Source organism: Psammomys obesus, unplaced genomic scaffold (genome assembly GCF_907164565.1).
Source record: "Psammomys obesus unplaced genomic scaffold, mPsaObe1.curated_primary_1811, whole genome shotgun sequence".
In the NCBI taxonomy this organism is placed as follows: Eukaryota; Metazoa; Chordata; class Mammalia; order Rodentia; family Muridae; genus Psammomys; species Psammomys obesus.
Window position 1 is genome coordinate 1,099,686 of NW_026596085.1, and position 16,688 is coordinate 1,116,373.

General features: G+C 46.0%; 1 protein-coding gene across 2 annotated transcripts in view; it reads right to left on the bottom strand.

Annotated features, from left to right (window-relative positions):
* Positions 1-12,594, bottom strand: part of Atf1 (activating transcription factor 1) — a 35,721-nt gene extending 23,127 nt beyond the window's left edge. Inside the window, exon 1 of one of the 2 annotated variants that reach the window (XM_055626980.1) lies at positions 12,496-12,594. In XM_055626980.1, the coding sequence (XP_055482955.1) occupies positions 12,496-12,588 (93 nt within the window). In that variant the 5' untranslated portion in view covers positions 12,589-12,594. The remainder of the gene's footprint in view (positions 1-12,495) is intronic. The other variant, XM_055626981.1, reaches the window with a different exon arrangement.
* Positions 12,595-16,688: the final 4,094 nt, after the last annotated feature.

Consider the following 16,688-nt stretch of genomic DNA (forward strand, 5'->3'; position numbering starts at 1 on the left):
TTTTTTTTTTTTTTTTTTTTTTTTTTTTTTTTTTTTTTTTTTTTAAGGAAGAAGGCAAATATAGAAGGAGGTGGTAAAATAACAAGGTTATCTGAAAAGCCATAAGGAATCATACTATTTACCAAGAAAAAAACAAAACAACCCACAACACATGTAACTCTATGAGTAAGTATACATACGTAACTTTAATGAACTTTTCTCATCTGGGCTCACAATGTTCCCTCCCAAGAGCCACCAAACAAACAAAACCCCAATACCAGACATATGATGCACGCTTTTAATCCCAGCACTTGGGGGCAGGTAGAGCTCTCTGAGTTCACGAACAGCCAGAGCTAGTTCCAGGACAGCTAAGGCTACACAAAGAAACCCTGTCTTGAAAAACCAAAAGAAAACTAACCAACCAAAATGAAGGAATGAATGTCCTTTTCTGAACTGCTGGCCAGAGCCATCCAAGAATCTCCCAGAACATGAGACCCACTGTTCTTGTCTGTTGCCCACCCTCCAGCCAGTCCCTATGGCTGAAGACAACATGCACTTACAAACCACCGTGGCCCCTGCCTGGGTGCCCACGCCTGTAATCCCAGCACTCGGGAAACAAAGACAGGCAGATCTCGAAGTTTGAAATCAGCCTGGCCTACAGAGTGAGCCCAGGACTGCCAGGGCTACACAGAGAAACCCTGTCTTGAACCCCCCCCCCCCCCCCAGAAAAAAGCAGCTGCAGCAGCGCCATCTCCACTGCTCTAAACTGGAGCTGGAACTGTCCTGAAAGCCCCATCCCCAGTCTAGCTTTTATACCAGAAGGCGCCATACACGCTTCCAAAGGAGGGAAGCAGCAGTCCTTCCCATGAAGCCTGTGAACCACATCAGTGGCCAGCACGGCAGGACAAGCAGTAAGGTGCAGTAGTGGCGCACATGCCTTAGCGATAACCAACAGCTCTCTAATTTGAGTTAAGACCCGCTCCACAAGAGGGCAACCATGCCTGATACTGGAGGCCTAGCTAACTGCTCGGTGCTCTTGGTTACTGGGGGAGAATCTACAGGCAGTAATTTACCAAACAGCACAATCCCGAGACACAATCTATAAACATTTGTCCTCGTATCCACAGATTTAAGCATAGTCTTCACTCCTCACCAAGGAGACTTCAATTTACAGTAGGCGAAGACCACTACAGAAAGCTGCGGCCCATCAAAATGCAGCGCTGTGGATCCCCGTCCCAGTGAATGCATCTACAAAACACTCCCGCACCTAAGGCTCAGGGAATTCTGGGGAAGAGGCAGACAATCCGGTGTTTGCTGTAAGGTTTTCTCCTAGTGACATCAGAAGCCTCACACATGCAGTCGCACTAACCTGACTGCCCAAACGTGAGCTGAACAAGAAGGGCACCAACGGACATGCCAGAATAGATGAAGAAAATCCCACAAGGCCTCAGCCCTATGAAGAACTACAGGCAGCTGGAGGAAGCTGGGAAAGAGGCGGCCATCCCTAGGGAAGAGCACACCAATTGATTGTTCACTGCCGAACAGCCCTGACAACGTACAGCAACATTAGAGCCGTTGTGGTGCCTCCTTGGACAAAGGGGGCAGCAGGTACAGAGGCACATGCAGGGAAAACACCCACATGCATAAAGCAAAGGAACAGCATTCAGGACTGGCCAGGGCACACTTAGGAATGTAAGTGTGTGTGTGTACATACACACAGTAACCATTAGTGAAGAGGAAGTGAATGTGAGCGAGAAGAATATGGGAGGGCTTAGAGGGAGGAAAGGGGAGGAAGAAGTATGTTGAAAGTATTATCTCAGAGACAAGTAAGGTCACATCTGTGCTGGAGCACACACACTTGGCACTTAGGTTTCCTTGGGTTCAATCCATAACAACCCCTCAAAGAAAGATGGGGGAGAGGTCTGTATGTTAGAATGGACATGTCAAGAAAATGAGAATGTCTTCAGAAGTCAGAAAAGTGTAAATTTGTAATAAAGATATATTTGAAATTCAAATAACCATTATTTAGCCTTGTCAACAAATGATAAAGGATTGGTGAATTAAAGGACAAGGAAGAATTTTTAGAGCTAAAGAACAAAAAAACAAACAGAAAAACCTGAGAGGTTAAGAGCCATGAAGGGCGTAGGAAGAGGAGAAATATAAAGGGCAAATGTTACACAATTGGAAGTAGGAGAGAAAGGGGAATTATAGGGGCACTGAGAGGAAGGGAAGCTGCAACTCTGGCGCCTGGCTGAAAGCTCCTGCCGGCTGACAACAAGATTCCAACATAGTTACTATTTGTTGTGAGGGTTGCTGACTAAAGACAGTTCTTTCTCAGAGTTTCCCTGGTCTGTGTAGACCAGGCTGTTGAACTCAGAGATCCACCTGCCTCTGCCTCCCTGTGCTGGGATTAAAAGTACGCACCCCTGGCCAGCTCTCAGATAAGCATTTTAATAAGAACATTAAGACAGTAATGAGCCTGCCTATAGCTACATTTGGGTGGGACCTCTGTTACAGAGGGGCCGTCCCAACTTCCTGTCTAGACTCCTGCCTTACTGTGGTCCTGCCAGATGGCCCTCAGGGCCCTCATGTGATAGTCTTTGCTTTCTTAGTAACCCAAAAGGCACTCTAATGTCATTTATATGACTACCGTAAAGAGCATGAGCACTGTTTCTCCTTAGGAGTACCACACCCATAAGGGTGCCTTATTCATTTCTCATGTGTTAACTACTGAGCTTTAAAAAAAAAATCCACTGGAAATTTTTTGTGTTTTTAAAACTAACACAGGTCAGGCTTGGCAGCAAGTAGCTTTATTAGCTAAGCCATCCTGTTAACCCCTAAAATCTTTTACAACTCTGCATTGTATTGGCTAATCCCGAGATTTTTTTTCTCTGGTAAAGACAAAAATCAAGCTTTCCTTAGTGGAAGCCTCTCTAAGAAATTCAGGCTGCTGTGGACAGCAGCATGGAGCTGTCTCTACCACCATCCCGACAGACACCAATCCCCACACTCAAGAGGTCTACTGACCTACAAATAAAGTGAAAGAACTCTAGAAACAACAAAAGCTGCAAAACAGCCAATGAGGAAAAGACATTATAAAAAGCAGAGATAGTAGGGTTTTAGTGGCATATCCTGATAATCCAAGGTCTCAGGAGGCTGAGGAGAGGGAACAGGAATTCAAAGCTAGCCTGGGCAACGTTCAGAGTCAGTCTAGGCGGCAGAGTTTCAGCTAGTGATGCAGGGTCAACACAACAGGAAAAGCAGCCAAGGGAGAAGAGACGCTCACTTAGTGACAGGCCACTGACTCTCAACAGCCACAAAATGAAGCTGGGAAAGCTTAGACGATTGTCATCTGTCAATCTAATAACACACACACTCTATGACACAATCACAAGACTTATGAGGTAGCAGATTAGATTACACTGCCTCCAAGTGACACAGTCAAAACCGCTGATAGGCTCTTAGGAAGACTGGCAGCCATCAGAAATGAGGAGCACAGGACAGCAGCAAGCCAGAGAAATTAGGGCCCCTCAGCAAAATGTGGGCAGCACAGGGCTTCTGTGCTCCCTGTGAGGAGGGGAACTCTCACCTGAAAGCTAGGTTGGAGATGGACAGAAAGAAAACAGCAGTTCTACCCATAGGACAAACTAATGGTTGTTGTTGTTTTTTTGTTTGTTTGTTTTTGTTGTTTTGCTTTTCTGAGACAGGGTTTCTCTGTGTAGCTTAGGCTGTCCTGGATTCGCTTTGTAGACCAGGCTGGCCTTGAACTCACAGAGGTGCACCTGCCCCTGCCTCCCAAGCACTTGCATTAAAGGCACACGCCACTGCACCTGGTTAAACTGACAGTTTTTAAGTCTTGAGTTAGTTGGAAGATCTGGGGAGACAGTGCCTCGACTACTACTCCAGTGTGTCCAGTCAGCACTGGAGAGGAAGGTCTATTTTGTTACTCACCACGTCTCAAGAAGACAGTGGCTGGGAGCCGTCTTGAAAGAGAACGTATTGTTTAGTAGCTACTCTGGAGGCCTGAAACCAAGGAAAACTCACAAATCAGAGACACTGAGGCTACAGCCACAAAACAAAGACCAGCAGGCAGCCCAACTCTGGAGCCGCCTGCCTGCCCTGGGATTCAACACCAGGGCTCTGAGAAGCCTAAAGCTGAGCAGACTGAACTCGAGGAGAGTCCTCCCACTGGCAGGCTAGTGCTCCCTGGGATTTGATCCTCTGGATTACAAAGCTGTTGATTCTTGCACTCCCCAAGGTGCAGGAGAAACACCACTAGCTTAGACATTAGCTACCCCAGAGGTGTAGGAATCAGAGTCTCCTGAGCATGGAAAAACCTACCCTGCACACAGACCACCCAGCTAAGGTTAAGCAGGGGAGGACCCTGATACGCAGAGGGTATCTTAGTGTGAGCACACTCTGTGGACACCTAGCCCGGTGACCCAGCTCAGCATGGTCTAACTGGTGCAGAGGACAGGACACGCTCACTCGCCCACTTCCTCTACCAGCACTGCAGACAGACAGACAGCGAGCCGGGAAGAGTAGCTCTGACCCCACGCCTTCCTTATTATATCTGGTAGCATTTGTCTGTCTGTTTTGAGACAGGGTCTCACTATGTGGCTTGACTGGCCAGGAACTTGCTTTACACCAGGCTGGCTTTGAACTAACAGAGATTAAACATGGGCGCTACAACACCAAACTTTGCAATTTTAAAAAACGTATTTATTTGTTCTTAGTTTTGAGACAGGGTTTCTCTGTATAACAGTCCTGGCTGGTCTTGAAACTTGCTCTGTAGACCGGGCCAGCCTCTGCCTCCTGAGTGCTTTTAAAACACTCTTAATTATTTTGTTTTATGTGTATTATGTTTGCCTGAATGCATGTGTGTGCGCTGCATGCACGCTTGGTGCTCTCAGAGGTCAGAAGAGGCTGTCAGATGCCTTGGGACTAGAGGTACAGGGGGTTGGGAGCCACCATGTGGGCGCTGGGAACCAAACCCAGATTCTCTGCAAGAGCAGCCAGTGCTCTGAATCACTGAGTCACTGCTCCAGCCATAGGGATATTTTCACTTTATTTTTAAGTGCATTGATATTTTTCTGTTCATCTAATTTTGTTTATATACATTTTTCATTTTTAAAAAAACTTTAAAAGTTATTTTATTTTAAATGTGTAAATGTTTTGCCTGCATGAAAGTCTGTGTCTAGAGAGGCTAGAAGAGGCACTGGATCCTCTACAAATTCAGTAATATGAACAATTATGAACTACACTGGAGCTGGAAGAACTGACCCTGAGTCCTCTGCTGGACAGAGCCATCCCTCCAGTCCCACATTCTTCCTTATTGTGCTATCAGTTTCTTACTCTTTTTTTCTACTTACTATTGCTTTCCACTCCTCTATATGGTCTGTGTTTCCTTCCTTTTCCTGCCTATCTTCCTTACTTCATTCACTTATTTTTCTTTAACAATTTTAACTTTACAGTTCACTGTACATCAGGCTTTTGTTATTTCTTACATTATTTCTTATTTGCATGTGCTTTGGTGAATGTGTGTAGGTCAGAGGACAACTTTCAGGAGCTGGTCTCTTTCCTTCTACCATGTGGGTTGCCAGGGTCAAACTCAGGTCACCAGGTTTGGCACTCACTGGACTATTCTTTACCTCTTTTGTTGCTGTTGTTTTCTGGCTTCTGGTGCTGTACATGCCATCAACTGATCTTAAAGGTGGTTCTCTTTAGTGGTTGAGTGCAGCCATTACTGTGGTCTTATTTTTGGGTGATACTGAAGGTTTAGCCTTCCAAAGGGTATTTATGAAACAGATTGAGTTGTGTTGGGGGTGGGGAACAACTAGGCAGATGGTTCAAAGGTTACAAATATTAGCTGTTATTAGAGATAACCCAAGTTTGGTTGCCAGCACCCACTTTAGGCCTCTCCTAACCCTGTAACTGCAAATCCAGGGGACATGACGCCACCCCTGACCTCTGAGGGCACCCACACTACTAACGTATGCACACACACATATATATGTAAATAAAAATCTTAAAAAGATCCCAAACAAAACTGGAGCTGCGTGGTGGTTGTGTGTGCCTTTAGTCCCAGCACTCAGGAGACCGAGCCAAGCAGATATCTTGAGTTTGAGGCCAGCCTGGTCTACAAAACTAGTTCTAGGACAGCCAGGGCTACATGGAAAAACTCTGTCTCAAACAAAACAAAACCCAAATAAAGCTGGAGATATATATCACTAAGCAGATGAGCAAATCACATGAAAAACAGAAATGTAATGTCTACAAAAGACTTCTCTCCCCAATTACCAAATTTAATGGTACTAAAACTGTTAAAATGATGGCTTCAAAGAGGATACAAAAAAGGAGATGAAGAAATCAATGCAGGAACTGAATAACAAGCCAGCAAAATGAATGAAAATTTTAACAAAGAAACTGAGACTTTGAAACTTGAAGCAGGAACTGGAGAGATGGCTTCGAATTAAAGATCGGCACTGTTCTTGCTGGGGCCCTGGAGTCTGACTGCAGCACCCATAAAAAGGTGGGTGTGCTGGCAAGTGCCTGCAATCCCACTAATGGAGAAGTGGAGACAGCAGGCTCCCTGGGGCCTACAGCCAGCCAATATACAGTAATAAAGTGAGTTCCAGATTTAATTAGAAACCCTGTCTCAAATAAAGAGGGCAACTGAGAGAGCTGCTGCTCACCTCTGCCCACAGACATATATACATGTGTACTCATAAACACATAACAAAACAGAATAAAACAAAACACACTGCCAAATATGGAGGTGTATGCCTGTAATCCCAGCAAATAGGAGCTGGACAAGAAGTCTGCCAAGTTTAGTATCAGCCTGGTCAAAACGAGACCTTGTCTCAAAAACAGAAAAGAGGAGCAAGGCGGAGGGGAAGGGAAGAACCAAGGCTCCAGAGCATAAAGAACTGAGGTGAGACACAGAGGCAGGCAAACTCTGTGAGTTTGAGGCCAGCCTAGTCTACAAAGCAAGTCCAGGACAGCCAGGGCTACACAGAGAAACCCTGTCTGGAGAAAATAAAAGAACTGAGGTAAAAATTAAAGGTGCAGAGGCAGGCAGATCTCTGAGTTCGAAGCCAACCTGGTCTGCACAGAGAAAGTTCTAGGTCAACCCAAGGCTATACAGGAAATTCTGTCTCAAAAAAACAAAAAACAAAACCAAACAAGGCACTGAAATATATTCAATGAAATTATAATGGAAAACTTATCAAATTCTGGCAAAGAGCATGTAAGCACAAGAGGGGGTTAGAGCCACAAACAGGTAAGACCAGAAAAAGCTTTTCCATGGCACACAGTTAAAACAGCAAGAGCCAAGAAGAAAGAAACATTAAACTCTTTAAAACATGGACTCAAAAAGAAGACCTCCATTAGTCTCTGTGCAGAAACACTATATGCCACAAAACCATGAAATAATGTCACGTCCTCAAAATAATTAATGGCTAGCCAAGATTATTATGTCCAACAGAACTACCTTTTAAAATTGACAAAGAAGGGGCTGGAGAGCTGGCTTGGCAGTTTGTGACACCTGTTGCTCTTCCAGGACCTGGACTGGTTCCCAGCACCCACACTGGCAGCTCCCAGCTACACCCAACTCCAGTCCCAGGGGATCATACACCTCACATACTCTCATGCAGACACAACACAAACAAATAGATGAAATCCTTAAAGGAGGCAATGACAAAGGACAAAGGAGGAGGACACGGTGGTGGCAGCAGCTCCAGGGGAGTTGATGACCTCTTCTGGCTCACATGAAGGTCAAATAGCTTATCTTTTCCATCAACTCAAAGCAGCAGACTTGAAGGGCAAAGCACCAGCCCAATCCTATCTACTCTTAAAGCCTTAACTCCACCAGAACTCTTAGATCTGACCAACACTTTCTGCAGTGGTAAGACACAAACACACAAAACTGTTCTACATACCAGTGACTAATACAGAGAGAAATAAACACCTTCACAGTAGCTTCAAATGACAGAAAAAAGACCTGGGAATAAATCTAACTAAGGAGCTAAAAGGTTGCTATAATGTACACTGTAAAAGAAATGAAGCCATTAGAAGATGGAGGGAGCCTCTCCCACCATGGGTCAGCAGGACTAACTATGTGCATATGCTATACTACTAAAAGCAATCTGCAAGTCAATGCAAGTCACCACAACTTCCATGGTATTCCTCACAGAAACAGAAGATCTGCATCTAACACTTACATGCTATTAAAAAAAAAAAAAAAAAAAAAAACAAAAAAAAAACCCCCCCCCCAAAAAAAAAAAAAAACCCACGGGCGCAGCTAGTATGCAGGTTTCTCAAAAAACTAAAAATAAAACTACCATATGACCCAGCCATTCTATTCCTGGCTGTCTACTGGAAGGGCTCTCAGTCAGCATACCACAGCCATGTTTTCTGCTGCACTGTTCGTAGTAAGGAGCACGGGGATCCAGCCTAGACAGACATTAGCAGATGAATAAAGAAACTGTGCCAATATCTACACAAATGAATTTTATTCAGAAATAAAGAAAGTGAGTTAAGCAGACCTCCTGAGTTCGAGGCCAGCCTGGTCTACAAAGTGAGTCCAGCACAGCCAGGGTTACAGAGAAACCCTGTTATTAACCCCCCACCCCAAAAAAAGAAAATGAAGTCATGACCTTTCTAAGAAAATGAATGAAACTAAAAATCACATTAAGGAAAGTATAAGACTCAGAAAAATAAACCTGTTTCCTTCCTTTCATATGCAGAGACTACAGACACACACAGACACACACACAGACACACACACACACACACACACACACACACACACACACACACATACTAAAAGACAGACTAAGAGACAGTGTGAGGGGAATGAGAGGGCAGGAAACAATCTTAAGAAAGCTGGAACCAGCCAAAATGAGGGCACGGGGCAGTTCAACAGGTGAGAACACAGTATGATGACACACATGTAAAAAGATGCCATAGCCAGGAGCATGGCGTACACCTGTAATCCCAGCACCTGGAGGAGACTGAGACCAGGCTGTGTTATCCCAAGGTGCAGCATAGTGAGACCCTAAAAGCCCACAAAGAAAAAATTAATAATGAAAAAGAAATGAGGAGGCTGGAGAGATAGCTCAGAGGTTAAGAGTGCTGGCTGCTCTTCCAGAGGACCTGGGTTCAATTCCCAGCAACCATATGATAGCTCCCAACCATCTATAGTGAGATCTGGTGCCCTTCTGCTGTGCAGATGTACATACAAGCAGAACATTGTATACATAATAAAATGTTTAAAATAATAATAATAAACAAATCTTTAAAAAAGAAAATAAGGAGAAATGAAGTATCCCTGAATAAGAAATACCAATTCCTCCTTAAGAAAAAAAAAAAAAAAAAAAAGCTCCAACTCTGAGTTAGAGCACAGACTAGTTTATATGAGTTTTAGGATAATCAAGGCTATGAAGAGACCCTGTCTCAAAAAAACAAGAGGGCTAGAGAGATAGCTCAGGGGTTGGGAATATTTGCTTGGTCCAGGCCTGCTGACAGGCTCACGCCTTTGGTCCCAGTAGAGGCAATCAGATCTTGATATGCTGCCTCAAAACAAAACCAAGAATGTCTGCAGCTCCTGCAGAGGTTCCTACCACCAACACTGGGCAGCTCACAAAACTGCCAACTCCAACAGCCAGGGCTCTGATACCCTCTTCCCAACCACAGATACCTGCACAAGCTACCTGCACACAGGTGCGTGCTCATCAAGAAAATTAGAAAGTAACTATTAAAAAAATATCTTGAGAGAAAGAGGCAGGCAGATCTGAGCTTGAGGCCAGCCTGGTCTACAGAGTGAGTCCAGGCCAGCCAGGGCAACACAGAGAAAGCCTGTCCTGGAAAACAAACAAAAATTTGTATGTAACCTTAAAAAATAACAATTCTAAACCTCACCCCACCTTTTGCGTTTTGTTTGTTTTTGAGACAAGGTCTTATGTAGCAGATGCTGGCCTCAAACTTGGCATGCAGTCCTGGAACTAACACTCTTCCAGAAGCAAAAAAGACCCAACAGGCAGCAACTAAGGAAGAACGAAAGGTGTGCTCTGCTTTACAGTCCTAAAGGATAGAGTGCCCCATGCAGAGAAAGCATGATGGCCAGAGGATGTGGGGCTCACAACCTGTAACCCAGACCTAGAAATCCAGGGCCCACTTCCAGCCTCCACAGCCGCCTGCTCGGGCGCGCGCGCACACACCCACACATCCACACACACACAGAATCCTATCAGTTATCTCAGTACTTGAAGGCTGAGAAAAAAGCATCACCAGTTTGGGGCAACACAGTGATGGCTTTTGTCAAAATAAAAACAAGTAAGCAAGTAATGAAAACAAAACTTCAGGGCTAACGATGCACCTCAGTGGTAGATCGCCTGCCCAATAACCTGGGCCCTGCGTTCAATCACTAGGAAAAGGGAAGCAGAGGGAGAGCACAGGGTAGGGGAGGGATGAACGAATGACTCTATGACCTGTGGCCACCTCAGGGAAAGTCATTCCTAGCTCCCTTTGTGAGCAAAACTTTAGGGCATGGGGTGGCCCACAGGTAAAAGCACAACTACCAAGTCTGGTGACCGGAGTTCAATCTCCAGGACAGAAAGAGAAGCAACTCCTGTAACCTGCTCTCAGACCCCACAACTGTGCTGTGGCGGTGTGCTCTGCCCCACCACAAAATGACTTACATGTGCTATCAAAAAACAATGGCCTCGGGGCTAGAGCGCCAGCTCAGAGATCAGAAGAGCTCACTGCTCTTGCAGAAGATTTCAGTTCAGTTTCTAGCACCTATGTGGCGGCTCACAACCACCTGTAATGACAGTTCCCGGAGGTCCAATGTCCCCCAGACTTCACAGGCACCCACACGCAGATAGCATGCACGAATTCACAAAGGTATGCACATATACACATAATCAACCTTTAGAAGTCAAATAAACTTGAAGGAGCTGTTTATTTATCCTACAATTTCTCTTATTTTCTCCTTTTCCCTCACCTTCTTGGTTTAAATTAAGTTTTCATCTCTACACTCAAAGTCCTTGTCAAGGCTTTCAGTGACGTTGCTGCTAACCCCAGGTTGTGTTTGTCTGCAGCAGTTATAAAGTTAGCACAACACAACGAACCACAGTGCTTCTAGAGAAATATGTTGTCTTCTACACATATCCATGGTCAGAGTACTGCCTGGTTTTAAGATTCAAGACACCTTGTTTGATATATAATAGTTAATTCGTTGCCACTGACTGGCAGTAAATAGCATTACAGTTCATTTCTGTTATCTGACACATGTACTTTCTCTAAGGCACGTCACGGCCTTCATGGACTTACAAGCCAGCATCCTTACCAGCAGCACCAAATGCACTGACTAGAAAACAGAAACGATGTTTACACAAGAAGGGCAGGACCAGAAGTCAGATCCCGGATCTTATCCCTGACGAAACTCACATCTCTGTAGTCTCACCTACACCGTGACCGCTTACTGAAAACAGACACTGCTCAGAGTTCCCAGACGCTCTGCTCTGCTTTTCTCCTTTGCCCTTTTCTTTCTGTTTTACATTTGGGTGACCTCTACTAGTTGACTCTTTCTTCAACCCTGTCAAGTCTAATAAGTCCTCACACCACCTAATTATGCTACTTTTATTCTAACATTCCTACATTATATCCAATTTCCTCTTCTGCAATCTGCTACTGTTCATGTATGCTAACTATCCCAAGTTGTAGGTGTCATGGCTTGTGCATACCCACCCCCCAAAAGATAGATGAAAAAATGACTTTAAATGCAGTTGATAGCTGCATACACCTGCAACCCCAGCAGGTACTTTAATCAACAGTAGAAAGATCAGGAGTTCAAGGCCACCCTTCACCATACAGTGAGTTTGAGGCTAGCCTGGGCTATGTGAGACCTTGTCTTAAAATGTAGCTGACTTATTCTTTCCTCCTGGTTTGAGAGCCCTGTCTCTGTGCCACAAGTGAGTCATGGCCACCTGGCACTTCTGTGGGTGCCAAAAGTCTGTGACCTGTAGAGTATGGAACTTACTCTTGTTTTAGGCAGGAGAAGACTCAGCTTTCTATGCCCTAAAGCTAGAAGTTGGCCCATAATTAATATATATTAAGATTTATATTCATAACTCCTAAGTTGACAGTTTTAGTCTGAGCATGCACGTCTGTCAAATAAGCTAAGTTCTCTACTGATTACATTTAGCAGGAAAAACACTTCAGTATGTCCACATGAACTCGATGATATGAAGATGGTTCAAGCTGGGCATGTGCCTGTTACTCCAGGACTGCAATGTTAGCACTCTGGTACTCGGATACAAGAGGTCGGTCAAGAATTCCAGGCCAGGCTGGGCATAGTGGTGCACACCTTCAGTCCTAGCACAAAGACAGAAGTAGAAGCAGGCAGATCCCTGGGAGCTCGAGGCCAGCCTGGTCTACACAGTGACTGAGGACAACAGGTCAATCTGTAAACACAACGGAGCAACTCAGTGCTCTGGCTGCCTCTTCTCTTACCTGATGGACTATCTGAGAAATGCGAGCCCCCGGTACTGCTGAGCCAGGCTGAGATGCAGTCTCTGAAGTGTTACTCTTGTGGGAATCTTCCATAATCAACTGAAAGGAAAAAAGCCAGGTGCTCAGAAGGCTAGAACCACCACAGTCACATGAAATCTGACCAGTCAGCTGCCTTTACAACAGAAAACTAGCAGTAACAGTACTCAAACACCAGAGTATGTTTATACATATATAAAAGGGGCCTCCTAACAACAGGAGAAGACCTGTTTCTCCAGTCTAGGGATGAGTCATAGCTTTGTAAAGATAATTTATTGAGTGGTGGCACATGCCTGTAATCCCAGCACTTGGGAGGCAAAGGCAGGCAGATGATCCCTGTGAGTCCAAGGCCATCCTGGTCTACAAAGCAAGTCCAGGTTACAGCCAGGGCTACACAGAGAGACCCTGTCTCTAAAAACAAAAAAAAAGGTAATTTATTAACAGCTTAACAAACATAAAGGGCAGGGCGTGATGATGCTCAACTTTAATTCCCGTACCCAGGAGGCAGAAGCAGGTGGATCTGGGCTACACAGTGAGACTAACAAATACACACACACACACACTCAAATGACCAAATGATCTGAACATTAACTCAGGGGATATGCAGACTGAGAAAACGAGAATAAATGATGATTAAATTATGTGACATGGAAGAAGAACCACTAACAAAAAGATTGGTAAAATATTTGGGTAGAGTCTGGGTTTTTATGGTTAATGCAAGACTAGAGATACAGCCTAGTAGTAGAGAGGGTTTATGTAGTGTGCATGAGGTCTTGGGTTCTAGCCTTAACAACACCCAAAACACCCTGAAAGACAAACTAGCCTTGCACCTACATGTAGCTCTATATACAGTCCCAGGCTAGCCAGGACTACCCAGTAAGACCCTATTTTAAAAACATAAAGGAGGAAGACGGGAAGAAGAAGAAGATCTGAGAAAGTACATGTGCATATGCCCAAGCTTCAGCTGTAGGTCACTGACGCTACGGACCTAGTCGTCCCTGCTTTCTAAACAGCTGTTTTAAAATCTTATTTTATGAGCACGGGTGTTTGCTTGCATGTATGTGTGTACGTCTGCCTGGTGCCCCAGGGGGGCCAGAAGAGGGTGTTGGATTCCCTGGGACTGGAGTTACAGACCCTGTGGGTGCTGGGAACTAAGCCCAGGTTCAAGAAAGAGCAGTCAGCGATCCTACTCACCAAGCCATCTCTCCAGTCCATGAAAACGTTAGCTGTATAAAATGCAGAGGACATTTTTTCATCTTAGTATTTTATCTTTCGTATTTGGTATTTTTTGAGACAAGGTCTACCCTGGGCTGGCCTGGAGCTCTCTCTGTAAACCAGGTCGTCCTTGAACACACAGATCTGACTGTCTCTGCCGCCTGAGTCCTGGGATTAAGTGTGTCCCCTGGCCTGGCTCACCACTTTTGAATGTACAGTTGTGCTGACCACACTCACAGTTGCACACCACGTCCGTTAGTGACTGCTTTTCTACCAGCGACTGCTACTTCCCGGAAGGAGAATCAGTCTTTCTGTAGCTGCCTTACCTCACTTGGCACAGGAGCCCAATTCGGCCATACCATGGCTCCTGTCAGGATTTTCTGGGTTGTAAGTCTGAGTAACACCCCCTGGAATGTACACCCACGCTGCTTACCCCTCCATGTACTGACAAATACTTAGGTTGTTTCAGTCTCCCAACAGCTACAAACATGGACAACAATTATCTCTTCAAGACATGCTTTTGCCAGGCATGGTGTTGAGGGTAGAGCTTAGACAGCGGCTCTCAATCTTCCTAACGCTGCTACCCTTTAACGCATTCCTCATGTTGTGGTGACCCCAACCATAAAGTATTGGGTGCTACTTCATAACTGTGACTTTGCTGTTATAATCATAATGTGAGTACCTGATAATGCAGAGTATGTGATATGGAAGCCCCGGGCTGAGAACCACTGTCTCAGGAGGTTGAAGCTAGCCTGGTTTATATAGTGAATTCCAGGACAACCAGGGCTACATCAAGACCCTATCTTGAAAGGACAAAGAAAAAAGAGCTTGCTCCACATTCTCTTTGAATGTATAGCGACAAGGAAAGCTGCCAGCTCAGGCCTTCCTTCTGCTGTACAGCTGAGGGACTACAGCAATGCGGATTTTAATGCCAACCGAGCATTAAACCTTCCCACAGCACATCAGGATTCAAGCTGGTTCACCACAGCCCTGCCAGCACTTCATTATATTGTGGTTGGTTCTCCTCTCCTGCTGATTAATGATGTCGAACATCCCTCCATATTCGCGCTAGCCAGCCTTTTCCTTTTATTGTCTTTAGTCTGGCCTCTAGCATGCTGAGTACTGGGATTACAGAAATGCCACCATGACTGCCTCAGACAACAATTAATTTTTACTCTCCAGATGTAAGCTATTGTTACCACTGAAAAAAGCACAAAATCACCTCCTATATGCCTTCACAAGGGCAGGGCGGAGATGGCCATTACAGACTGTCCTGGGAGAACTGTAAAGACCAAGTACAGATTTCTCATCTGGTGAGTAAGTGAAGGGGCCCCAGTTTTTCTTTCCTTGAAAATGATACTGCACTGTGCTAAGCTTGGGGAAGGTAGGCCCCTTCCCACAACTACTAGTGACCCAGAATCTCCTTCAGATCCTCAAATGCTCCTGGCCCGCCAACACGATTGCCCCCCCCTGGAAGGCTCATTTACTCTCGAGGTAGACCTGCATGACGCGCTCCTTAGGCTGGTCTAGAAGCTAGCTGTATACCCTGTCACATTTTCCCTCTTCTAAGGCACCTGCCACAGTCTCATTTTTCTCCCTCAGAATGTGAGCCCTAGGAAGCCAATCAGAACATCCCTTCCCTACACAGCGCCAACACCTTCCCACTTAACATCGTAAACAAAACCACGTGCATACTTCCAATGAAAACTGATGAAATACAGGCTACAGAAATACCCTCACAGCAGCCCAGCTGTAGACACAGGCCCCTGAAGCAGAGGACCTCAGGAAAGGGGTTTAGGTTTCTTCTGACGTGACTACCACCTACTGGAAATAAGGACTACCGCAGCTCTGCCAGCCAAAACTATCACAGAGAACTTAGGAGCTGTCACATCCAACTTTGGGACATCTGAGTTTCCTGTTTTGCTTTCAAGCACTGAGTATGGCGTGTGCTAAGCAAACATTTTCTGGCTTGGCTACATTCTAATGGCACTAAAACTGTTGGGGGAGGGGTGAAGCAACCAGCTTCTTAAACACAATCTTTACTGGCAAGAAGATGTGTTTTGTGCACATAAATCCTATGCAAAGTCTTACCACAGGGCAGGCCAGTTTTACAAAGCCCCTATCACAGCTAGGCTGAAATGGCCTCAGATGTCAAGAGGCCCTTCAAGACATGGGCCCAGTGCTCAAGGCGGGACTGCTGTGAGTTCTAGGCCAAACTGAGCTACCGAGTTTAAGGCCAGTTGAGGACAGAGTCTGAGGCCTTTCTCAAAGAAGCAAACACCCCAAAATCTAACTGCTCGGCGGTTAAAAGGTCTTACAGCTTCCATAGGGCCGCAGGCCAGTGGCTGGCACCGGCCCACAGCCTCTAAGTCCGGATCCAGGAGACCTGACACCCTGTGGCCTCCTCGGGCACCTGCAGGCAGCTGGTGCACACAGCCGTATGCAGGCACACACGCAGCCATGTAAATCAGAACAAGGCGCTCTCACTGCCGAACTGGCTGGCTTGTACGGCGCAGACTCAGAACGGCCTGCGGTGCTCCAAGCCGGCCTGGACTACAGCGTTTTCTTTAGACAAGGCTTGGGAGGCCCTGTCTCGGGCAGAAGTACAAACGCTGCCATAACCCGGGCCCGGCGACCACGTCTAGGAAGTGGTGCGCCAGGAACTCTACCAAACAAACCCCGTCTCAAAAAGGAAAAAAAAAAAAAAAAGGCGGCTACTGAGAACTGAGTTTCGTAACTTCGGCGGCCCGGCGCGAGTCACCCGGAAGCAGAGCAAAGCACCGCGACCCCGCCCTCCCCGCCGCGCGGGTTGCCTCGGTCTCCCCGTCCTCCCGGCGAAGCCCGAGGCCACGTGGGCGCGCTCGCGGCGTCGGCAAGCGCGCCCCGGGGAGCGGAGCCCAACGCCCGGGCGCTCGGCCGGAAGCCGCGAGCGCGCGCGGCGC